A 26,025-nucleotide genomic window follows, 5' to 3' on the forward strand; every position below is an offset into this window, starting at 1 on the left:
AACTGACCACTCCCCGCATGGGTCCCACTGTCCACTTCCAGACCAGTGCCATCCACCACAGTTCCTGTGCCCCCCCGTGTCTGTGCCAGTCTCCCCTGTGGTGTGGTACCCTCTGTGGGAGTCAGAAATGAGCCTTACTTAATTAACTTTGAACCTCCAGCCCCGCCACAGTGCCTGACATATGGGGGGCTAGTATACAAGTGAGTGAATGAATGAATTGCAAGGATTAATAAGTAAATAAAATACATGTTAGGCACCGAGAATAGTGTCTGGCGCATCCTAAGTGCTCAGCCAATGTTAGCACACTTACTGCGTGGGGGATAGCATTTTTAGGTATTGGGGAAACAGAAGTAAACGAGACAAAGTCCCTGCTTTCATGAAGCTTGCATTCTCCTGGGAGGAGATGGACATTACTATTTCAGAGTGCTGTAAAGGAAAACAAGCCAGGTAAGGAACATATAGTCAGAGAGGAGTAGTGTGATTTGGGGAGCCGCAGCCCTCACATCACAAAGCAGAGTGTGGGAGGGCAGCTTTGGAGCTGAGAGACAGTGACTTAATAACCAGCACAGACTATTTACAACAGCTGAGACATGGAAGCAGCCTAAATGCCCATCAACAGATGAATGGATAAAGAAGATGTGGTGTGTGTGTATATATATGTATATATACACAATGGAATGTTACTCAACCATAAATTAGAATGAAATAATGCCATTTGAAGCCACATAGATGGACCTAGAGGTTATCATACTAAGTGTAGTAGGTCAGACAGAGAAAGACAAATACCATATGATGTCACTTATATGTGGAATCTAAATAATTGATACAAATAAACTTATTTACTAAACAGACTTAGAAAACAAAGGGCTATCAAAGGGGAAAGGGGTAGGGAGGGATAAATTAGGAGTTTGGAGATTAGCAGATACATACTGCTATATATAAAATAAACAACAGGGCTTCCCTGGTGGCTCAGTGGTTGAGGGTCCGCCTGCCGATGCAGGGGACACGGGTTCGTGCCCCGGTCCAGGAAGATCCCACATGCCACGGAGCGGCTCGGCCCGTGAGCCATGGCCGCTGAGCCTGCACGTCAGGAGCCTGTGCTCCGCAACGGGAGAGGCCACAGCAGTGAGAGACCCGCGTACCGCAAAAATAAATAAATAAATAAAATAAACAACAAGTACCTACTGTACAACACAGGGAGCTATATTCAACATCTTGCAGTAATCAATAATGGAAAAGAATCTGTATAACTGAAGAATCTGTATAACTGAATCACTTTGCTGTACACCTCAAACTAACAGAACATTATAAATCAACTATACTTCAATTTAAAACAAAAGAATTAGGGAGACTAAAAAAAATAAAAACTAAAAATAACCAACACAGGCAGTGACCACCACTGAGGGCGAGTGCCGGGTGCGGCACAGGGGGTGGTCGGTGGGGCTGGCTCCGGTCAGGCCGTGTGAGCAGAGATGCGAGGACAGAGAGAGGGCAGGCGTCTGCTGGGAGAGAGCCCAGGCTGCCGAAGGTTGTGTGTCTGATTGGGGGATAGCAAGGAGGCCAGTGTGACTGGAGCGAAGTGAATGGGGGCGAGAGGCGGGAAGTATGTGGTCACAGGTGGAGGTTGGGAATATCAGGACTTTGTATTTTACTCTCAGTGAGGATGGGAACGGGGGCTAGTGCAGCTGGTGGAATATCAGGACTTTGTATTTTACTCTCAGTGAGGATGGGAACGGGGGCTAGTGCGGCTGGTGGGTGGAAGTGGAGTGATTATCTAAGGTCCCTTTTAACTTGACATTTTGTGATTCTGAATTTCAGCTGTAGTGTCCATGGTGTCTCATCACTGTTCATAATAATGCTGCAGCACCCACCCATGTCTTACAGAAATGAGCACAGAGATATAACTACAACAGCTTCAGGGTGCAGCATTACTGAAAGTGGGCACCCTTACTTGTTCAGTAACTTTAGAGTTTTAACTGATTATCAGGGAATGTGAAATGGTTCTAAAGCTCTTTCATTGTGAGTTTTGAAGACCGCTTGTCAACACGGGAGAAATGCCAGCCTGAAACAGCTCTTCACAAATGGTGTCCCCGCAGCACTCTCCATGCAGCCCCCAGGGGTTCCTCTGGGGGACTCCGACTCTGTCAGTGTGCTTTGTGACAGCCATCAGTAGCTGCCCCGCTGTTCTCAAAGTCAAAGCCCACACTCTTAACAAGGCCTGTGTGCTCCGGCCCCTGATTCCACTCCAGGCCCGCCACACTCTCTTGCTGGCGTGGCCTGCTCCACTTTGGTCTGCAGGAAGCTTTTCCTACCTGACGGCCTTCGTAAGTGTTGGTTCTACTGTCTAGAGCGTTCTCCCACCTCTCAGCCTGGCCAGTTCCTGCTCATCCTTCAAGTCTCAGCTTAAATGTCACTGCAACAGGGAACTTTCTTCTTCCTTTCACACCCCGTGACTCCATGTTTGGTCATTTGCTGCTGCCCTTTAATTTTGTCCTTCTCTCTCTCTTTGTTAGCCATGTCATGTCTGAATATGGGAGAATGACGGACACAGAACGAGACCAGATAGACCAGGATGCTCAGACATTCATGAGGACCTGCTCAGAAGCGATCCAGCAACTGAGAACACAAGGTGCCGTGCCCCAAAAGATGCAGCCAGCCAGCTGTGACTCAATTAAGTACTTACACGATGCATATGGCACAGCCGTGTGAAGCTCTCTTTTGTGTTCTTATTTCGATTTAGGTTTCAGAACTTTAAAGTTCTTTTTTCCTGATTAGTGTTTTAACCTAAGCTGTTAAAAATAATGAACAGGCCATGAATTCAAGATGGGAAGAGGGAGGCAGAAAGGACCTCTCCAGACAGAACCAAAAATTTACCAAGGGGCCAGGTTCAGAGACGATGAACCGTGTGTGGAGGTGTGTGCATGTGTGCCTGTGTTCTGGGTGGCACTGAGAGGGGAAGCAGTTGATGGCATGTGGACAAGGATGCAAGGTCTCTAAACTCTCTACTCAGAGTATTAAAGTAAACTGTAGTATCAGACTCTCATGGTTAAGAGGAAGGCTCTGGAGCCTTGGCTGCTTATGTGCCCACCCCAGCTCCACCATGTTCTGGCCATATGGCCTTTGGCAAGTCAATTAATTGCCCTGGGTCTCAGTTTCTTCATCTATAAAATGGAGATATTCCTTAGCGTATATTTCTTAGGTACTTTTCTTAGGGTTTTTATGAGAATTCTCATGGCATCCTTAGAACAATAGCTAGCATTAGGGTTACTATTATCATCTCACTTTCACTGATGTTTAATTCTTACTGAGGGACTGAGATGGCTTCCTTGATTCTTTTTTAATTTCCTTAGGCAGATACAGATTACATTAACATAGCATAGAGTTCAAGTGGCCAGATGCTATTGTGCTTGACACAGACTTTTGTTTGGGAAGCTTCCGTGGACAACATGGAGAGTCTGTTGGAAGCTGTAGACATTCCTGCCAGAAAAAAATACACATATGCACAAAATTTTGTGTATAATTTCATGGATCAGCTAAATTCCTCATGTGAATCTCAGATTACGCAGCCCTATGGTAGAAACAGATCATGCCCCCCTACCCTTAAAGACATTCATTGAGATAACCTAGAAAATACATGAACGTTAATAAAATGAGGAATTAGGTGACCTTGGCCTCCTTATTGACTCTGAACCTTAGTTTCTTCATGTGTAAAACAGGCATAATTATAGTTGCCTTTTGGATTGTTTGGATCATTAGCAGTGATTTATGTAAAGCACTAACAGGGTGCCTGCACATGGTAGGTACTCAGTCTCTCATAAACCAGAGCTGTCCTAGCAAAGTAACTGGCACAGACTCTAAGAAGAAGTGATGGTTCACAGAAGAAAGGCATCCTTGTGGCTCAGAGAATCAAGGTTTCCTGGAGAAGGAAGGTTTGACTCGGTGTCTAAAGGAAATGTGAATGGCTGAGGGGAGAGGACGGAGCATTCCAAGCTGAAAAACAGGCAGGCAGAAGGGGCGTGTGTGCTCTGAGTTTGATTTAAACATGTCACTTGAAGGTCAGCTTGAGCGTTGGATGCTGTTAATGAGAACAGGGTCAGCACTCAAGAAGAGGGCTGTGTCAAATGCCATCCCTATGTGCTGTAATAAACCATAAATTATTTGACTAGTTTTTCTGCAGGTTGAATCTTTTACTCTCACAAAGCCTAATAAATCTTACTCTTTTAAAAATGCAATGTCACTTGACACAAGACTTGTTTTATAGCTGTATTTTTAAGAATACTTCTAATAAAGAAACTGTTGTGAGGAAGCTGATGAATTGTTCTTCTGTATAATTGAATACAGAGCCCTGAATATTGTCCTTTTCTGTTACAGCCCACAAGGAGATATATTCCCAGCAAGTGAAGGAGCATAGGAGTGCTGTTTTGGATTTCATTGAAGATTACTTAAAAAGTATTTCATTTTATCTTAAAGGTCAAATGTGGCATTTCACAATAGATGGGATGCAACATTTAGCTTTGCTAGCTGAAGACTGTCCTGTCTCATTGTATTTAATGATACCTTTGCCTGACAAGCAGTTTTAAGTGGTCTCTGCTATTTTCCCCTGAACAGGAGTATGTAAACTTTACTCAGAACAGAGAGCCATCCGAGTTAAGCGAGTGGTGGACAAGAAAAGATTGTAAGTATTGTCTCCATTGGTGTTCTTTAATTAATAATAGGGATGCTAATAATAGCAAATAAAGTTTGTAGAGCACTGTGCTTTAGAGTCAGACTGGGTTGCTATATAAACGTGAAAAATAAGCTAACGTAATCAGGATATGTCATAATTAGTGAGATCAGTAGCAAGTTCAGGGTGGGGACTGGTACCATTGAGTAGCAAAGCCTAGGACCTAAGAGCTCCAGCTTGCAGGCAGGCAGCCTGTGTTTAAATCCTGGCTTTGCTGTGTGACTGTGGGAAGATTGCTTAACTTCTCTGTGCCTTAGTTTCCTCACTTGTAAAATGGAAAGATTTATAATACCTACCTTGTTGGGTTGTTGTGAGAACAAAATGAGTTGATATAGGTAAAACACTTGCCGTTGAGTGGTTAATATATGTTAACTTATACTATTATCTGCTCTTAAGCACTTACCATGTGTCAGGCACTATGTTTATTTCCTTTAGTCCTCACAGCCACTCTATTAATAAGTATTAGTACCCCATATTATAGAGGAAGTTGAGGCTCAGGGAATTTGGGTTACTTGCCCAGTGTCACATAGCTGAACTCAGATTTGAACGTCAGGTTAACCAGGGCAGATTTCTCGAACAATGGGCTTTGTGTTGGATGCTGAAAGAAAATAATCTGGGTAAGGGATTAGAGAGGAAGAAAGCAGTCCAGGCTCAGGCAGGAGGGCAGGCAGAGTATTTGCCCAAAGCAAGTCCTTGAGGAGAAGTTAGGGCCTTGATGGTGTGTGATTCGTGGTCACTGGGTCTCACATCCACCAGAGCAAGAGATGCCAATTCTGCTTCCTTGTCTCAGGCGGACCTTGACACTTGAGACTTAACAGGTACCTTGAGTAAAGTGAGAAGGGGCTTTTGCAGCTGCCTCCTCAGTTCCTGGTTCTCAGCAGAGGTTTGGACGAATTAAGATCAGATGGGAATTGTTCTCATTTAGGCAGTGAAGTTCATCCTCGTCTCCTGTCAGATAGCTGCCCTGTGCCAATGACTTTGAGCAGAGGACCTTGAGGGAAATAACTGTGTGACCCTTCACAATGTAGTCCAGCCCCCCCTTCTAGTTCTTTCCTCACCTTACCCCAGAAGGCATCCGCCTAAAACATACATATACTTTTATCACTCCCTTGCTCCAGTGTCTTTACAAAGCTAAGCTTCACAGCATGACATTCCAGGCCCGTAACGATTTGTTCCTTAGTTGGTCTCCATGGATTTATGCTCTGACTCTACCTGACTGCTTTGTGTTCTAAAGAGGCCTTGTTCTTTGAAATTTTTATGCCTTAATCCTTGCTGATGTCTCTGCCCAGAATGCCCTTCACATATATATTTATATTCTCTGCCCCCATCCCCTATATTCATGTGGCAAGCCAATTCCTATTTATACTTCCAGCCCCAGTTAGATGTTGCTTGCTCTTTAAGGACTTTGGCAGTTCCCATGGGCCATAGTAGTGGCTCCTTCCTATGTAGGTTCCCTGCGCGTTGTCATGGTCAGGTATGACACTTCCACTCTTAGAAAGCTGCTAATACGCCCCCTTAGCCCAGCGTGCAGCATGATGCCTGTCCCAGTCTAGGGAAGCCACTCAGTAAGGACTGTGGAATGAATGAATGAATGGCAAGTTTCCTGAAGATAATTTGGCTGTAAGTAGAGTTGTTTTCATTGTCAAGTTGGATTGGTGGGTTCTTTGTTTTTGTATTATTTTGTTTTCATTGGTGATGGTTATTGTTAAAAATCATTCTTATAAAATAGATTTGAGAAACCCAAGTTCTCATGTTTTATGGCATTGTTGCTACTCTCATGTTTGATTTTTTCTGGTGAAAGAAAAGCGTATTTGTTAGTAAAGGGGCAGTCTGATAGTTTTGTATTTTAAACCTTTCACAGTATAAGAGAAAAGTTATTCTCTGATGGTGTTTATTTTCATAGAATGGTAATATCACATTAATCTCTCACACCAAAGGGCTCTTATTCCAAACGGGGTGAAAATATTTTGCCCATGAAGGCAGACATAGTCTCAGCTGAGCTTTCTGGGGCTTCCCCTCCATGCCTGCTCCATTTCTTAGAAGGATGCACCATTGTCAAATGTAGCTCTCTTCACCCATCCCTAGGCACTGTGCTACCTGAGTTGACAGTTGCACCTGCTGTTAGTTGCCTTAAGCTGAGCATGCAGATGGTGATAACTCTTGCTGGGGTCTCACCTCTGTTCTTCCTCCTGCTATGAGACTGAGAGTCCTTTGAAGACAGAGACCATTGTGTCTTTTCTCTCTGTGGTCCCAGTGCCTTAATCAGAGCCTAGCACAATGTAGGTGCTCAGTTAAGGGTTCTTGAGTGAAGGAAGGAATGGGGCACAGGCACTGATTACAGGATCTTCAGGTCTATGTATTGAGAGCTTATAAAATGGAAAGGTTGTGGGCACAGCACTGGCACAGGTGACCTTGTCATCCCCAAAGGGTTTGATGTACACTCATATCCTCCTGATCACCTGAGAGCACTAATATTTTGGTTAAGATTTAAGTTGAAATAGCTATGGCCTGTAAGCCAAATCTAGCCTGTTTTTGTACAGCCCTCAAGGTGAACATGGTTTTTATATTTTTAGATGTTTGTAAAACAAGAAGCAAAAGAAAAAAAGAATAATATGGGGATAGAGACCATATATGTTCTTTCACAAAGCCTATAGTATTTCTCATCTGGCCCTTTACAGGAAAAGCATGCTGACCCCTGGCTTAGACCAAAGTCTCTGAGGTGAAGGAACACATTTTTGTTGTTTGTTCTTTGCAGTCCATCATGGACTGATGTGTCAAGTTCCACTGCGCAGGTCAAGTTCATAGCTTATGCTTCTGGTGAGCCACCACAGTAGTTTGATAACACCTGAAGTGGTCTATACCCTGTTCAGAGACAGGAGTCCCCTGATTAAATGGCAGTATCAAATTGCTATAAATGTTTCTAAATGCTTATTCTTCATTTTTGTACTTATTCATAGCAGACCAGTAACAAACAGTTCATAGTCTCATACTGGTCTGCAGACCATACTTTGAGTAGCACTGGCCTGAAAATCACCCAGTATGGAGTAGATGCCCAGTAAATATCTGTAAGTGTGAAGATGGCTTAAGGTAGTGTGAGATATTCCTGCTCTGTGGGAGTGCAGGGTACCTGTGCCAGCGTGGGTACCTTAGACTGAAAGCCATCTTTGAAATGAGAGTGCTATAATATTAGGTATCAAAAATATCTCCTTTCTACCCAGAGTCTTTGTTGGGGGCATAAAAGAAGTATAAGAGCTATGTCTGACTCTGGAATATTAATCATTTTTCTCTAATATTTGTACAGGGCTTTATTTAAGGTTTGCAAAGAACTTCTTCCACATATTTTCTTGTTTTAAAACTGGAAAATCTGTTTCTCTCCCTCTCTCCTATCTCTTCCTGTTCTTAAATTTTAAATAAAATCCCAAAGTCTTTCAAATAAGGGACCTGGAAACAGGTGTTGGCCAGGTGGAAACTGTTTTGATTGCTGTTATGAAATGCTCAGCTTTCAGTTCGAGAAATCAGTTTAAGTAAATCATGGAGCATAAACTGATCTTTCCGATGACTTTTTAAAAATTGCTTTTTTCAAATTGCCTTCAACTAGTTAATCTGTAATTTCCCTGAGGACCTCAGTAGACATTCTGTGTATAATTAGATCTGTTTTTATCACTTAAAAAAAAAAAAAAGCACTCAACTTCATCTACGTCTGCTGCATTGCAGTCTTTTATTCGTTTTAAATTAAAAACTGGCACATTAGCATACCCTGGACACAAAGGGTGACAGACATTAATGGAACCCTTTATTTAAAAGTCAGTGAAGCCCCTCTCCTTCCTGAACAATTCAGTCCCGCAGCCATGGAGTGGGGCAGCGTAAGGCGCGTGTCTGCAGCTTCGGGGAGCTGTCATTTCCCAGGGTAGGTCAGAGTCTGAACAAGCTGAGGAAGGGTGGCTCAGCATGGGCAGTGAGAGCCCAAGCAAGGACAGGGGCGTGTCCACATGGGGGAGGAGTGGCAGTGGAGGTGGCAAGTTGGTGATATACAAGGGGGACTGATCAAATAATAAGTATATACGGATAATGGGAGCCAGGTTTCACACTCTCAGGGGAGTGAAAGGGAAATTGGATTGGAATGAAAAGTACTGGTGTGAACTCATGGTTTTCATTTTACATAGGTAGATATGGAAATGAAATATGGTTGTAAATGTGTATGCGTGTCTAGGTCTGCAAACACATACACATATTTTCTGGTTCTGTCCACTGAGAGGGTCTGGACGCACCGACATCCCAGTAGCAATAAGAATACTTAGCACTCAGATCTTGGCTTCTTAATAGCAATTTCAGCTTCCAGGAACCAGCGCTCCTTGGAGAAATGGCTGATTCTGGGGCTGGGTCAGGGAAAGTATAAAATGAGCCTGGAACATTTTGTTGTGCCAGATAGCAAGGAATGAACGGCTCAGAGAGTAATGGGGACATGCAAAAAGGACACAAGCCAGTTTGAAGGGGCTTCCGCTGACCAAATTAGAGACAATTGGAGCGTCAAAATACATGGTAGCAGATTATAACCCATTGAATAAAGTAGGGCATCATGAGCCCATCTAGAGAGGAATAAATAAATGAGTAAATTGAAAGTTTGACATTGATAATTGCATAGTATCTAAGCAGTCCCTCCCCCAGGACTTATTAATTACAAAGAGGAAAAGAGTAACTTTATGGTTACAGCCACTACCTTAATCAGGTGATCAAAGTGAAATCATGTACAGCCTACAGCCTGATAGGATGAAATGAGAAGTATGGAAATAGAATATCACTTCTATCATATCATATTGTTTTTACACCAGAGATTCATAACCTGAATCCAACCACGAGGAAAGGTCAGACAAACTCAAATTGAGGGATGTCTTACAGAATAACTGGCACATTATTGTGTATCGAGGATTTGAAACTCAACGAAAGGCTAAGATCTGTTCAATCCAAAGGAGACTAAAGAGAAACGACAACTAGATGCAGTCAGTGTGTGACTCTGAACTGAATTTTTTTCTTATAAAGGATATTATTGAAATCTGGTTAAATTAGAATGGGGTCTAAGGAGAGGATGGGAGAAATGTATCAATGGGAATTTTCTGATACGGATGGTTGTATTCTGACTGTATCAAAGAATACTCTTGTTTTTAGGAAATACTAAAATATTCAGAGGTGAAGGGGCATCAGGTTGGCAACTTACTCTCCAGTAGTTTAGGAAAAAGCATTCTTCGTACTACAGACTTCTCTGCATGTGATTATTTCACAATAAAATAAAACCCCACAAGATCCCATTTCACACATGTTAGAATGGCTAAAATAAAAGTGATAAATGTTAGGGAGGATATGCAGCAACTGGAACTCTCATTTATTGCTGGTTAATAATTGGAACTCTGATTTATGGCTACTTACTTCTAATAAAGTAACTCTTTATTAGAACCATCCAGAGACTTCCCTGGTGGTGCAGTGGTAAGACTCCACGCTCCCAATGCAGGGGGCCCGGGTTCGATCCCTAGTCAGGGAACTAGATCCCACATGCCAAAACTAAGGAACTGGCGAGCCGCAACTAAGGAGCCCGCCTACCGCAACTAAGACCCGGCACAACCAAATAAATAAAAAGAAATTTAAGAAAAAGAAAAGTGTGTATTAACAACCAATTTATAAAAAAAACAAACAAAAAAGAACCAGCCAAATAGTTCTCCAAAGTTAAATGACCACCCAATGACCCAGCAATTCCACACCTAGGTTCTTTATGCCTAGAATGTCCTTTCTGCTTTTCTGTGCCTGGCAAAACTTTACTCCTCTTTCAAGAGTTTGCCTAAGTGACACTTCCCCTGAGAAGCCCCCAGTTATTTCTGCTCTCTGAATTAGTAGCAGTAAGAAAGTACTTACCTTTTCCATAGTACTTTTTTTTTAGTCTGCTGTGTTATTTAGTCTTTGCAATGACTTTGAGTGTTAATATTGGAAGGATACCAGAAGCCAGGTTTCTCATTATCAAAGAAGTGAAACGGAAAAAGGCAGAAGGAACCTTGTTTTATTGGTTGGAACAGAAGATACGGGAAGCTGCTCTACAGATATGGAAACTGAGGCCCAGTGCTTACAAGGTGAGCCAGGGCAGCACCTACTACGCGCCAACCTCTGTGCTAGGGCCCTTGTCACGGGTGATCTCATTCAATGTTTACAAGAACCTTTTTAGAAAAGCGCTATTTAATTCATTTTGCAGATGAAGAAAACTCAGACAAAGAGGATTTAAGAAAACAAAACAAAAAACCTGTCACATTGCAGATAAGTGGCAGACTAGAGGCTACTCTGCAGATAAGCTGCAGACTAGGATCCAAGCCCACTTTTGTCTCCAAACATATTTCTAAACATATTTATCTTTCTCAGGCAGTCAATCAGCCAATGGTTTAAGGACCCAGTCTCCAACCACCATGGATGTGTGGAACTACTGGAGTAACCTGTCAGCCAAGACAGTCTAGGAGGACATCAGGCCAGTCCTACTGAGGAACATGGCTGAGGACAAGGCTGTGCACACTCAAGCAGCTTGTGGCTGCCCCCCCCTCCCGAGACCTCTCCCCTGCTGATCTACCAAGACTCCTCAAATCCTTCCCTCTCCACAGCACCAACCCAGAAGATGAGCACTAGTTGGCCCCTAATTGGAAGACCCTGCTGAGTCCCTTGCACTGATTACAGCAGTGTCTCTCTTCTCTGAATTTTTTTATTTTTTTATTTTTTTTAGATCTTTGGCCACACCACACAGCATGTGGGATCTTAGTTCCCAAACCAGGGATCGAACCCATGCCCCTTGCAGTGGAAGCATGGGGTCTTAACCACCGGACCACCAGGGAAGTCCCTGAATTTTTGAATTACTAATGGATTTTGTCAGCTGTTTTCTTCTGTTCCTCCATTGGTCTGCATCTTGTCAGAATAAAAAATGTATATTTCTTTAGGATTTCACAAGACTATCCAGCCCCTCTGCCTTTTCTTATTACCCAGTGATAGTAGCAGCAGTAGTAAGAGTGGTAGTAATAGCTAATTTTTTCAGCTCTTGCTCTAGACTGTGGTCTAGAGCACCTTTTCCTCTGCTTATTGACCATTCGTATATTTTCTTCTTTGAGATATCTGTTCAAGTCTTTAACCCATTTCTTTACCGGATTGTTTGTCTTTTTATTGTTGACTTGTAATGGAGTTATTTTTGTATAGCCTGCATACAAGTTCCTTGCTGGATATGTGCTACAAATATGTTTCCCTGTCCTGTGGCTTGTCTATTCATTTTCTTAAAGGTGTCCTTTGATGAGCAGAAACTCTTAATTTTGAGGAAGTCCAATTTATCTGTTTTTATATTGTCTACCAGGCTATTCTTTCATGTTTTCTTCTAGGATCTTTGTGATTCTAGGTTTTATGTTTAGGCCCATCATCTATCTCAGATTAATTTTTTTTTTTTTTTTTTATAAAGTTGTTTTATTTTTTTTTATTTTTATTTATTTATTTATGGCTGTGTTGGGTCTTCGTTTCTGTGCAAGGGCTTTCTCCAGTTGTGGCAAGTGGGGGCCACTCCTCATCGCGGTGCGCGGGCCTCTCACTATCGCGGCCTCCCTTTTTGCGGAGCACAGGCTCCAGATGCACAGGCTCAGTAACTCACGGGGCCAGCTGCTCCCTGGCATGTGGGATCTTCCCAGACCAGGGCTTGAACCCGTGTGTCCTGCATTGGCAGGCGGATTCTCAACCACTGCACCACCAGGGAAGCCCCTCAGATTAATTTTTTGATATAGTCAGATGAGGTTGAGGTTCATTTTATTCCATATAAATATCCACTTATTCCAGCAATATTTCAACTTTCTTTTCCTCATTGAATTGACCTGGCACCTTTGTCAAAAATCAGTTGACCATACATATATATCTGTTTCTGGACTCTTTATTCAGTGTTATTAATCAGATTTTTCTTATTCTTGTACCTCACTATCTTGATTACTGTGGCTTTGTAGTAAATCTTGAAGTCAGCTGATGTTAGTCCTCCAAATTTCTGCTTTTTCAATATTATTTTTGCTATTCTAGATCCTTTGTATATTTCCATAGAAAGTTTAGAATCAGCTTGTCAGCTTCTTCAGAAAACCTGCTGGGATTTTTATAGGGATCATATCGAACCTATATATAAATTTAGGGAGAATGGATATCTTAATATCTGTCCACAAGCATGGTATATCTTTTCATTTATTTCTATCTTTATATTTAAATTTCTTTTTCTCAGCAATATTTTGTCATTTTCAGCGTAGTAGAGGTGTTACTCATCTTTTGTTAAATTTATTTCTGGGTTTTTTGAAGCTCTTGTAAGTGGTATTGTTTTATTAATTTTCCTTTTCAATTTCTCATCACTAGTATATAGAAAATACAATTAATTTTTGTATCTGCAAAATACTTTCTGTCCTGCAAACTTAATTAGTTCACATATTAGTTCTAGCAGCTTTTTTGTAAATTCTGTGTAATTTTTTGCATAAACAATGATGCCATATGTAAATAATGTAATCTTTATGCCTTTTATTTCTTTTTCTTGCTTTATTGCACTGCCTAGGATGTGGGCCTCCAGTACCATGTTGAATAGAAGTGGTTAGAATGGAAATCCTTGCCTTGTTCCTAATTATGGGGCAAGGATTTATTGCTTCACATTAAGTGTGATGTTAGTTATAGGTATTCTGTAGCTCTTCATCAGGTTAGGAAATTCACTTCTTTGTCAGGGGTTCCCAAGACTGCCCTCAGGTTTAATGATTTGCTAGAAGGACTCACAGAACCCAGAAAATCTGTTATACTCGTGGTATAGTATTACAGTGAAAAGAAACAGATTAAGATCAGCAAAGGTAAAAGGCACGTAAGGCGGGCTTCCCTGGTGGCGCAGTGGTTGAGAGTCCGCCTGCCGATGCAGAGAACGCGGGTTCGTGCCCCGGTCTGGGAAGATCCCACATGCCGCGGAGCGGCTGGGCCCGTGAGCCATGGCCGCTGAGCCTGCGCGTCCGGAGCCTGTGCTCCGCAACGGGAGAGGCCACAACAGTGAGAGGCCCACGTACCACAAAAAAAAAAAAAAAAAAAAAAGGCACGTAAGGCAAAGTCCAGGAGCCACCAGATGCAAGCTTCTTGTCCTCCCAATGGAATAGTGCAGACAGTGCTTAATTCTCCCAGCAATGAGAATGTGTGATGTGGGACAACATGTACACAGTATTTGTCAACCAGGGAAGCCCACAGGATTTCATTGCAAATCAGTCATGTATGCATGGAGCACCCAAGCCTCTGACTTTAGTTATTCAGTCTCTAGTCCCTCCAGAGGTTGAACTCATACAGCTTGGTCCAAGACCCCAACATTAATCACATTGTTAGTGTAAACTGTCTGGTGTGGTCCAAGGCCCCAGGGGTACAAAAACAGTCTTTATCAGGCAGGATGTTCTAAGAGCTTGGTGGTTATCTCCCAGGAACTGGTCCAGGGCCAGTTTCTTTGTAATGTGTAGAGTTGGAACACCCAAACCTGCTGCGTCAACCCTTTCCTACACACTCTCTAGTACTAGTTCGGTGAAACATTTTATTATGAAGGTATCTTGAATTTTTCAAATGCTTTTTCTGCATCTAATGAGATGATCATGTGCTTTTCTTCTTTTCTGTTAATGTGTATTACACTGATTGATTTTAAGATGTTAAACCAACTCTGCATTCCTGTGATAAACCCCACTTGGCCATGATGCATTGCTGTTTTTATACATTGTTAAATTCAGTTTGCTTATATTTTGTTAAGGATGTTTGCATTTATGTTCATGAAGGTATTTGTCTAATTTTCCTTTCTTGTCATATCTTTGTTAGATTTCCATATCAGGGTAATGCTGGCCTCATAAAATGATTTGTAATTGTTCTCTCTCCTCTCTTGTTGCCCAGGTATACTACATCCCTACCTTCTTTCTCATCTTAGGGAAAAACATTTAGCCTTTCACCATAAGGTATGATGTTAGCTGTAGATTTTTTGTAGATGTCTTTTATCAGATTAAGGAAGTTCCCTCCTATACACACTTCTCTTCACCTTGCTTGATTCGCTCCATAGCAGTATATAAAGGTATTCTTCATTCCTTACGGATCCATAGTACTCCAGAGTTTATTAAGCCAGTTTCAGGTTGATGGACATATGGTTAGTTTCCAGGATTTTGCTGTATTAAAATTGAATTACAAAATTGCTACAATGAATAGCCTTGCACCTACTTTTTCATATTATTGCTGTATCTTTGGGATAGAGTCATAGAAGTCATATTACTGGGTTAGAAAGTAAATATAATTTTGCTAAATATTACCAAATTTCCCTCCATAGGCGTTAACACCATTTGGCTTTTTTTATGCATTTCAAAATAAATTGCAAACATCAGTACACTTATCCTTAAATACTTCAGCATGTATATCATTAACTCGAGTTCAATATTTATTTACAGTTTTTCTTACTATTCTTGCATGTTTCCAAATGAATTTTATAATTGACTTGTCTGACTTCAAGATGGCGACAGGGGGAACCTGGTGATATTTTTATTGGGATCGCATTATATTTTTAAATTAGGGAGAACTAACAGCTTTATGATATTTCTTTTTTCAATCCAAGAACATGATACATCTTTTCATTTGTGACAGTATATTTTTTTTATCTTTCAAGAACATCTGTGAGTTTTGGGCTTTTCTTGCTAAGTTTACGCTGCAATTTTTGTTGTTATTGTTAGGTTTTTTTTTTTTTTTTTTTTTTTTTGCGGTACGTGGGCTTCTCACTGTTGTGGCCTCTCCCGTTGCGGAGCACAGGCTCCGGACGCGCAGGCTCAGCGGCCATGGCTCACGGGCCTAGCCGCTCCGTGGCATGTGGGACCTTCCCGGACCGGGGCACGAACCCGTGTCCCCTGCATCGGCAGGCGGACTCCCAACCACTGCGCCACTAGGGAAGCCCTATTGTTAGTTTTTTAATCTTTTTTGTTTTGGCTATTGCAAATGGAGTCTTCTCTTTCATTGTATCTTCCAACTCTAAACCAGGTACTTTTTGATAAACATCTAAGTCATTTTTTGTTATTATAAGCAGTGCTGAATATCCTTGAAACTATATCTTTGTGCATATCTGTGATACTTAGAATAGCAGATGTATTTTTCAAAGATGGCTGCACCCAAACATATCCCATGCCACATGGTCTTATTAAAATGTGATTTTGTTACTGCTTCATTGAGTGTGAGATATGAGGTCTGTATTCTCTCTCCTTGAACCTGAGTGGACCATTGCAACTGCCTGGACAGTGGAATATGACAGAAATGACAGTTTGTTATAAACTGAGGCTGAGGCTGTTATAAAAGGCCTTGAAGCTTTTACCATAGTCTCTGAAACTGCTTTCTTTGGGGGAAGCCAGCTGCCATGCCAGGTAACACATTGACATGGCCCCACGAGGAAGAGATGAGGCTCCTCCCAGCACCAACACACAGCTGTGTGAATGAGCTTCCCTGGAAGTGAACCCTCCAGCCCCAGTCAAGCCTTCAGATGGTGGGGCCCCACTGCCCTATAACGGTACCCTCATGAGTCAGAACCACCCAGCAAAGCTGCTCCCAAATTCCTGACCCCAGAAACATCGATAGGTGGTAAATGATTAATATTGTTTCAAGGCACTAAATTTTAGAGTGGTCTGTTACTCAGCCGTAGTAACTGGAACACTTAACATGATTGATATTATAATTACTTTTGAAATTTCTATTGTTAATGTTGTAGAGGAGCATTTCCAAAACAGCCTTTCTTAGAACACTAGTCTGTTGTATTTTGGGTTCCCTAAGGTCACATCCCAGCCCAGCCATTTACTAACTGTGTGACCTGGGGAAGTTTCCTAACTTCCCTATACCTCAGTTTCCTCCTCTGTAAAAAGGCCATTAATACTAGTAACTACTTTATAGAGATGTATGACATTAAATAAATTTATGCATATACAGTGCTTAGAAGAGTGCCCAATACCTGATAAGCCCTCAATAAATGTTAGTTGGCATTAATTATATCATCCTTATATGCATTTACATTGTTCTTTTTATTTTTAGTCCTTCTGCCTAGTAACATGGAAATTATCTTAGATCTTTTTAGCAGTCTTCCTAGAATTTTCATAGTGCTGTATGAATTCCAATACAAGGCCCGTTGTTTCATAACCGGGTTGTTTTTCCTCGTATTAGCCATTTATTGACAATTATAAAGTATCCGTTCATTCAACCTATATTTATTAAACACTAAATGGCACACACTCATCTAGAACCTAGGGCCACACAGCAACCATCACTTATAAAGTCGGGTACCCTGCTCTCAGAGCATGCACTGCAGTGGAGTGAGACAGACAGTAAAGAAATGAACAAGCAGGATGATTCCAGACTGCAGTGACTGCTGGGGAGGAGACAGACAGGCACTGGGGCACAGAGTAACAGGAGGAGGCCGTTTTTAGGTAGGAGAGTCAGAGGAGGCCTCTGTGAGCGCATGAGGTTGCACCTGGCCCTGAGGGTGGAAGAGAATACACGGTGGGAGGAGCCCAGGGCCAGTGCCAAGTGCTGAGGCTTAGGGACCTGAGTCAAGGCCTTGCCCCCCAGTGGATATTTAAAGACTTGTGCTTTTATGGTTCAGTAATTTTCAGATATTACTTATATATCATATTTGTTGTATAACACATGCATGTGTGTAGTCAGCAACACTTTTGCATTGGTGTAAGACAACCAGCTTCTTGGGTTTGTTGAACTTAGAGCAGTCGGCCTTCGCTGCCCACGTGTAGAGTGTGGGTTCAGGAGGTCGGGCTGTTCCGGTGTCCTTTTCTTTGGCGCGTCCTGATGGCACTCATCCTGCTGCGTGCTATGGCTGGGGGTGTGCGGTCTGCCAGGTAGTAAGTGCCCCACTAGAGCTGTGTGGGGATTGCCGCTGGGCCCAGGGCAGCGGCTCTGCTCTCCCCCAGAGGGCACAGAGCAAGCGTGAGGGCCACGTGTGACTCCTCTCTGCTTTCAGGCAGAATCCTGTTGTGTAAGTAAATGATATGACTGCTAATTTTTTTTATCTTTAGATCTAAGCTGCAACCAGAACCAAATACAAAGACAAGACAATCCATGTCTTCTGAGAAAGTTTCACAGAATCCTTCAAAAGACTCTGAAGAAAGACCTGTCACTGAAGAATTTCCAGGTATGAATTAAAATCAGAATCTTGCCTTGCGCCTCTTCCTTGTGACACGTTGGCCAAGATACAAAGCAGAAAAAGAAGGAACGCAGCCCCAGACATCTTGTGGTGTTAGTATTTGCATAAAGCAAAGGAAACATGGAAGTGTCAGTCTTTTTTGGTCACAGTTGGATCTTAATGCCGCCGCAGGGGCGGGGTGGGAGGATCCCCCAGTCACCTGGCAGCCGCCAAGGTCCAGAGAAAGGGCCTGAGTTGCTGCGCACCAGTGGAGTGGGGACTGGAGACTTAGAACCTGGAAGAATCATGGGGATCTCTGCCTGTCAGTCTCAGGAACGGTGGGGCGCTGCCTCCCCTGCACCCATGCCAGGCACTGTCAGCACTGACCTTGCCTGGACCTGACCATCCTGCCTTGGGGTGGAGCCTGTGGTGTCAGGCGCCTTTGTCAGCCAATTGAGCCAATAGGACAAAATGCAAGTCTGGGTTTATACACTTCCTGTCTTCATGTTTGCTAGCCGGCCCATAACTTAGAACAGTTCCTAACACATGGTGGATGCTGGATAAATACAGTGTCTCTATAAAGTCTGGAAACATAGGGGAATATATATATAATGCTGTCAGGGACATCTTCAATCCAAGTGTCTGGCCAGGGTGGCCACCCTGTGTAGGGGATGCATGCTTAGTTTGCTGTACCTCAGAGGCACATGAGATTTTGCTTTGTGTGAATCCCAGGATGCTGAGGCCTGAGAGTCTTCCTGGCCTCCTCTTCTGTACTCTCAAAATGGCTGTCATTTACTGCATGCCTCCCAGGTACTAGGCACTGTCCTGAATCTTCACAGACATCACCACCATCCTTGTAGCAGCCCTCTGGGATGGATTTTATGACCTTTTTTTTTTCTTTTTTTTTTTAGGATGAGCCTTCTTAAAGGCTCTGAGCAGCTGGGAAACTTGTCCAAGTTAAAAGTTCATAAATGGTGGACCTGGCATTTACATGTGCATCTGTGCTGCCCTTCTGTCTAATTTATTCCCTACATATTACAAGTGAGGGAATTCAGAGTGCATTTGGGGCTTTGTGAGCCTGAAAGATGCCAGAGGCCTTTCTGTAGTTGAAAACAGCTTCTGTGGGAAGGGCAAGGAGACTGGCGTTCAGTGACCCCCCCTTCATTGTGCTGGGCACCCACTGGGGGTGTCAACAAATCAAGTCTCATTGAGTCTTTTGAGGTGTTATTGTCATCATTTTATGTGTGAGGAAACAGAGCTTTGAAGAAATTATATGACCTATCAAAAGTCAAATAACAAGATAAGAGCGGCACTGGGATTCCAGGTGTGGGTCAGTCTTTGTCGAGCCTGAGCCCATCCTCTCTGGAGGCTGCCTTGTGCCATAGGCCAGGGGCCTCGCACACACCCTCCCATCCCCATCTCCACTTGTTCCTAATGAGGGAAAACCCCAGCATCAGTCACAAAGTGATGGGGCCCTGCTTTTCGTAAACAATACAGAGGGGTATCATATCTAAATTTACTCCTGCCAGACACAGCTGCTCGACCCTCTATCCATCCATTCATTCATTCAGGAACTATTGTCAGGGCTGCTGAGAGTGGGGAGAAGCCAGTCCAGAGTCTTGGGGCCCAGGTGAGGGTAAATCTCATGTGAAGAGTGTCTGCCCTTGCTGGGTCCCTCACTCACACTGAGAATTGTTATGCCAGGCACTGCGCTAGGTGTTGGGGATACAGGAGCGAGTAGAAAATAGGCACATGTGCTTGCAGTCCAGAGGGGAACAGATGGTAATGGAGTATTACACAACTGGGTACACAGTCAGTCTGTGCTATAAGAGAGAGGGTCCTGGTAATGGAGATATGGCCCACTGGAGAGGTCGGAGTCCTTGAGGTTTCAGTAAAGACCCAAGGGCAGTGAGGAGTGAGCCATGTGGCTCTTTGTGGGAAGAGAGTCACAGGCAAAGGAAGCAGAAGTGCCTGGTGTGCTAATGAGCAGCCGGGAGGCTGCAGAGTAAGGGAAGAGCAGAGGGACAGGAAGCAAGCAAGTACCAGGGCACCAAGGTCATGGGGCCTTCCGGGCCACGGGAGAGCTGTTTACTCTGAGTGAGGTGGGAGGCCACCGGGATGCTTGCACAGAGGCCTGTCACACAGAGGACTACACTTGAGCAGGGTCCCTCTGGCTGCTCTGTTGAAATAGATTGTTTAGGGGATCAAGAAGCAAAATAGGGACAGTTAGGAGGCTGCTAAAGTCTCCTAGAAACAAGGTGGCGGTGCACCACACCAAGCATGGTAGCAGGGGCGTGGAGAAGGGGTAGAACTCTGGATTTATTTTGAAAGTTGAGCCACAGAGTGTGCTTCCTGGCTGTGGGGACTGGGGAGGAGATGTGGGGCAAGGAAGGCTGTGGTGGCTGTGGCAGTGGGAGGAAGGTGGCTGCCCTTCACGGAGATGTGGGAGGCTGAGGAGGGGCAGGCTGCGGGCTGCAGGTCAGCTCAGTGGGGAGCATGTTAACGTAGGGATGCCTGGCACAGAGGTCGAGCAGGAAGTTGGGCTTATGAGTCTAGAGGTCAGGGGACAGGTCTTTAGATCACGTCAATCCCATGAGACGGGCTGGGATCCCTGAGGAATGAGGGTCAGTAGAAAGAGAATGACGCACTAAGCCTCCCGATCTGGTCTTCCCTGTTTTGTCTTTCTCCCCGGCACTTGTCACTGCCCTTCTATATGTTTGACTCATTTATATCCTTTATGCTCCGTCTCCCCTACTAAAACATAAGTTCCACGAGGACAGGAATTTCTGTATGTGCTTTGTTCAGTGCTGTAACACTGGCACCCAGAACAATACCTGGCACACAGGAGGTGCTCATTAAATCTTTGTTGAAAAGAATGAATGAATGAAGACTCTGTTTGGAGCACTGATTGCTTTTAGTTGCTGTGGAAATATTTCCTGAAGCAAAAGGGACTTAATGCCTCTCGGTGGTAGAAAACAAATGGTCAGTGAAAGAATGCTGTTCCTCACGGTTTATATTTTTATCTTAAAGTCAGTATTTGGATGCTTTCTAATCACGAAGTTATCTCCTGACTAAGCCAGCCCACCAAAATGTTGAGAAAACCCTCCAGTTTAGCTTCTGATCAACGTGTAGGAGCAGAATGGTGTGAAGGGTGTCTGGAGGCCGTCAAGGGCGCAGCTGCAGCATTTAGTGGCACTTCCGAGAACCATTTCCCCCATTTTGTAAATACGTCTCAGGACTCCTCCCGCCCCATCTTGGTCCTCTCTTGCTTTTGCCCCTGCATCCTGGCCCCTGCTGCCACTCCTGGCTCCACTTCACTGTCCCCACAGCTCCACCAGGCAGCTTTTTCCTCCATGGTCATTTGGTGATGCTTATTTCTGAGCCATCTCTTCCTTGGTTATGTGGAGTCCCAAAGGGTAGTAACATCTTAACTAGCACTTGTTAAAAATGTGCACACTTTATGTACAAATTTCTGCATGTATAACGGGCTTTTTCTACTTCATTTTGTTTGTTTTTCCCAAAAGAAAGCTATTACCATTGCTGTACCCCACCTTTATCTATTTTCTGTTCTTGGAGATGGGCCATCCCTTCCTCTGAGTGTGAGGGAAGGGAAAGCACAGTGGTTGCAGTGTGATGTCATGGAAGGGTTGTGAACCTTGGTTTCACAGTCTGGCCTCTGTCCTGCACCGTGACCTTGGACAAGTTATTTGAACTCTGAGCCTCAACTTTCTTATAGTATCATGTGGCTGTGGTTTGTTGTGAGCATTTCAGGAGCTAGTGTAAAGGGCCAGGCAGTGTCTGGCATGTGCAGTAGGGCTCCACAAAGAGCACATTTTACGTTAGTTCGTAGAGCAGCTATGACGAGATCCATTGCTTGACACTAAGGATTGGGCAGGATTCTTTTTCAAATGAGTACTGGAAGTCAATTAGTAGGCTGGCCAAGACAGCAAAGGCAATTAAGAAGGCAAAGGAAATGAAAGTCTAGATTAGGAAGGAAGTTTTTTCTATTTACAAACTGCCTGGTATTGTGTACAGAAAATTTTAAGGAATCCACCAATAAAAGAAAAGTAGTAAATGAGTTCAGCAAGGTTGCAGGATACAAAGCCATTATACAGAGATTTCATTTCTGTATACTTTCAATGAACAATCCAAAAATGGAATTTAAAAAGCAACAATTCCTTTATGATAGCATCAAAAAGAATAAATTCAACAAAAATGTAAAACATATTTTGAAGGCTGCAAATCGTTGTTGAAAGAAATTAAAAATGATCCAAATAAATTGAGAAATATCCCAAGGTCATGAATCAGAAGAATTAGTGTTGTTAAGATGGCAGTACACCCCAAAATGATCTACAGTTTCAATGCATTCCTCTTCAGACTCCCAGCTGATTTCTTTGTGAAAATTGACAAGTTGATTCTAAAATCCACGAGGAAGTGCAGGGAACTCAGGATAACCAAAACAGTCTTGGAAAAGAACAAAGTAGGAGGACTCACACTTCCCAATTTCGAAACTTACTACAAAGCAACAATAATCAAGACAGTGTGGTACTGGCACAAGGATGGACATATGGATCAATGGGACAGAATTGAGAATCCAGAATTAAAACTGTGTGGCTCTGGTCAACTGAGTTCCAACAAGGGGACCAAGATCATTCAAGGGGGCAAGAACGGTCTCTTCAACAAATGGTGCTGGGAAACTTGCATATCCACATGCAAAAGAACAAAGTTTGACACTTAAGTCACACCATTTATAAAAAAGTAACTCAAATAGACCAAAGGCCTACGCAGAGCTAAAACCCTAAAACTTATAAGAAAGCATAGGGCTAAATCTTCCTGACCTCAGGTTTGACAAAAGATTAACAAGGATATGACACCAAAACACAAGCAACAAAAGGAAAAATTAGATAAACTGGCCTTCACCAAAATTAAAAGCTTTTGTGCTTTAAAGGTTAAAAAATAAAAGTGAAAAAAGCCCACAGAATGGGAGAAAATATTTGAAAATCATATATCTGATAAGGGGTCTATATCTAGAATATGGAAAGAACTTTTACAAGTCAATAAGAAAATGATAACCCAATTTTAAAATGGGCAAAGGGTCTGAATAGAAATCTCTCCGAGGAAGAAATACAAATGGCCAAAAAGCACACGAAAAGATGCACAACATCATTAGTAATCAGGGAAATGCAAATCAAAAGCACAATGAGATTCCACTTCACACCTGCCAGGATGGCTAGAATGAAAAAGGCAGATGATAAGTGCGTTTGCAGGATGTGGAGAAATCAGAACCCTCCTGCAGGTAAAAGTTCTCCAGGCAGAGGGACCAGCCAGTGAAAAGATCAAGGAGGGAGAAATGAGCTGGCATATTTCCACATGCGTGCACACACATGTACACGCACACACACTCACACTCACAGGAGGGAGGCACCAGTGAGAACGGTACAAGAAGGGGTGAGAGACGGAGGCAGAGGCCTGATCACACAGGGCCCTACAGGCCGTGGGAAAGGTTCGGCTCTGCGTCTGTGTGTACTGAGGAGCCCTGGAGGTCGTTAAGCTGAGCGTGACAAGGCCTGGGTCACATTTAAAACCTCCCCGACTACCGTGTGGAGCTGGAGTGGAGTGAGAAAAAGAGGAGCCAAGTGGCCTTGTTGGGAATCTATTGCAGGAGGCCACACGCCGGCGGGATGAGGTGTCACCTGAGGGACGTGGTGGTGGAGACGGAGATGGCCGCGGAGACAAGCACTCAAACTCCGCTCACGCTTGGGAACTGAAGGTTAGCCAGTAGGTAGGACGCAAGAGGTGAGGGACAGAGAGCCATCAAGGGCAACTTCTAGGTTTGGGCTGGACCGACCAAGATGAGGAAGGTGCGAGGAAGATGAGGCTGGACAGTGAGGCCTGGGGGAGTGGGAAGGAGCAGAATCATATTCTGGCCACACGTGTGAGGTCTGAGATGCCTGCTGGATTTCAGGTGGAAATAGTGAGTCCGTTGTTGGAGTGAGCCTAGAGATCAGGGAAGAACTCGGGGCTGGAGGTCTTTGGGAGTCATAAGACATGAGCAGTTCAGAGCCGCGGGCCTGGATGCATCACCTAAGGGGAATGTGTGGGGAGCGGAGAAGCCTGCGCAGACCTCCGTGCTGCTGCCGGTTTTCCGGGGCCTTTGACATTTCATCTCCATCCCCACCTCGATGCTGGCAGGTAAATCTCGTCCCCCACACCCAGCTGGTTCCCCTTAGGGGTCATATATCTGCCCTTTTCTCTGTGCCATTGGAATACAGCTTCTTCCTGTCCGTGGACATTTTGCTAAGGTTATCTACAGTTAGCAGAAGGATTTTTAAAATCTGGGCTATGTGGTGTCTTTTTGCTTATCTTTTCAGGTTTTTCATTTTGCTTTGGAAACATGAGATGTAACTTAGAAAAAATACTTTAGTGTAGGACTAGGCAGTACAGTTCTAGGCAGAGGGCGGTTTCTTGCTGGTCATACTCCTGTTTCTTAAAAAAGGCACTAGTCTTGTTACTTTTTGATTTAGGCAGCACAGTAAAGCACCTCTGTGGTCACAGCTGACCTTCTGTGCATATCTGAGGTTTAGGTTTTTTTCCTTCCATATTCTTACTCAGCCAGGATGAGATCTTTGTGGACCCATTTATAATTTGTTTCCTGACATTGGTTTCCGCTAAGATGGGTACGGTTATTTGTGAATACTTCTTGCCCTTCTTCTCCAGTCAGTCACGGGTCCTGCCCTCAGCTGACAGGGAAGCTCAGATTACAGCCCCTGAGAAAGTGAGTAGTGCCAAAAGAGAGGGCACAGGTGGGAAGGACATAGTCCACTCAGAGGGCCAGGGAACTTCAGGAGGAGGTGGTCCGGAGAAATGAGTCAGAACCTGAAAAAGGGGAAGCTTAGAATGTTCTAGGCAGAGGAAACAGCATGAATAAATACTCAGAGGCCGGAAAGCGTGGGAGAGGTATGGAATGTAGTCAGTAAAGAAACCACTTCTGGGGCTTCCCTGGTGGTGCAGTGGTTAAGAGTCCGCATGCCGATGCAGGGGACGCGGGTTCATGCCCCGGTCCAGGAAGATCCCACATGCCGCAGAGCGGCTGGGCCCGTGAGCCATGGCCGCTGAGCCTGCACTCCGCAACGGGAGAGGCCACAACAGTGAGAGGCTGGCGTACCGCAAAAAAAAAAAAAAAAAAAAAAGAAACCACTTCTGGGTCAGCAAAACTCACAGAAAGGGGAGGAGGAGTGGGCCTTAAGTACTGGACCAAGGAGTCTGGACTTGAGTGCCTTGGCATCGGGGTGCATGGAGGTCTGGGCAGAGCATTCGCGTGGGGTGTGCCGTGCTTCAGGCTGATTCTTACAGCTGCAGGTCAGGGTGGCTCCAGGTGGCTGCAAAGGCTCTTAACAAACTTTCCATTCTAGCTCAGAGCTGACTGATGCTTCGTTCTGATGTGAATGATGTTTCTGTGTTTCTAAATTTGATGTTCTTATCCTTAAAACACATAAAGGTAAAAGCTTGAGATGGATACAATAATGAGGTCAGGTAGGAGATAGAGGGCTCTGGGGTGGGGGTGGGATGAGTGACAAGTACAGGTGTTCCACCCCAAGAATGTGGTCTCAGAAAAACACCTCCTCAGCTTCTAAAGATGTTTTCAACCTTTTATAAATATCTTTTATATAAAAATTATGTATTATATTTATAGGTCCTATATTATATCTAAGTTATACATGTGTCTTTTATAAATATGATGACAGTTCTGGCAAAAACAGCCAATTTTTTAAAACTTGCACAAGGTCGCAGATGACATGGAGTTTTTTTGTGATGACATATCCAGAATAATAACCATACCTTGTACATAGGTCTGCCTAATCTTCTTTCTCTAAATTGGTGCTATCATTATGTTCTTTTCCCTTATCAGTCTCAAAACAAAAACTCTGGACTTTTGCCCATCTCATGGGGCTGAGAGCAGCTATGGGAAATTTACTGAGATTGGGGAAGAAAAGAAAAAGAAGCAGTATTTACCTTTAAGTACTTGGCAACCCACTGACAAGCCCAGAGGCACTGCTGAGACACCCGACACAAAGTCACCTATACAAAAAAAGACCCCATTACAGCCTCCGCCCAGGAGTGA

The 26,025-nt window shown here is 43.7% G+C and overlaps 1 protein-coding gene across 2 annotated transcripts in view; it reads left to right on the top strand.

Annotated features, from left to right (window-relative positions):
* Positions 1–26,025, top strand: part of STX18 (syntaxin 18) — a gene marked incomplete at its 5' end in the record, with an annotated part of 121,744 nt that overhangs the window by 78,820 nt on the left and 16,899 nt on the right. Inside the window, 4 exons of one of the 2 annotated variants that reach the window (XM_079698411.1) lie at positions 2,514–2,629; positions 4,372–4,449; positions 4,609–4,675; positions 17,797–17,912. In XM_079698411.1, the coding sequence (XP_079554537.1) occupies positions 2,514–2,629; positions 4,372–4,449; positions 4,609–4,675; positions 17,797–17,912 (377 nt within the window). The remainder of the gene's footprint in view (positions 1–2,513; positions 2,630–4,371; positions 4,450–4,608; positions 4,676–17,796; positions 17,913–26,025) is intronic. The other variant, XM_079698412.1, reaches the window with a different exon arrangement.

This window comes from Hyperoodon ampullatus, assembly GCF_949752795.1.
Source record: "Hyperoodon ampullatus genome assembly, chromosome: 1".
NCBI lineage: Eukaryota > Metazoa > Chordata > Mammalia > Artiodactyla > Ziphiidae > Hyperoodon > Hyperoodon ampullatus.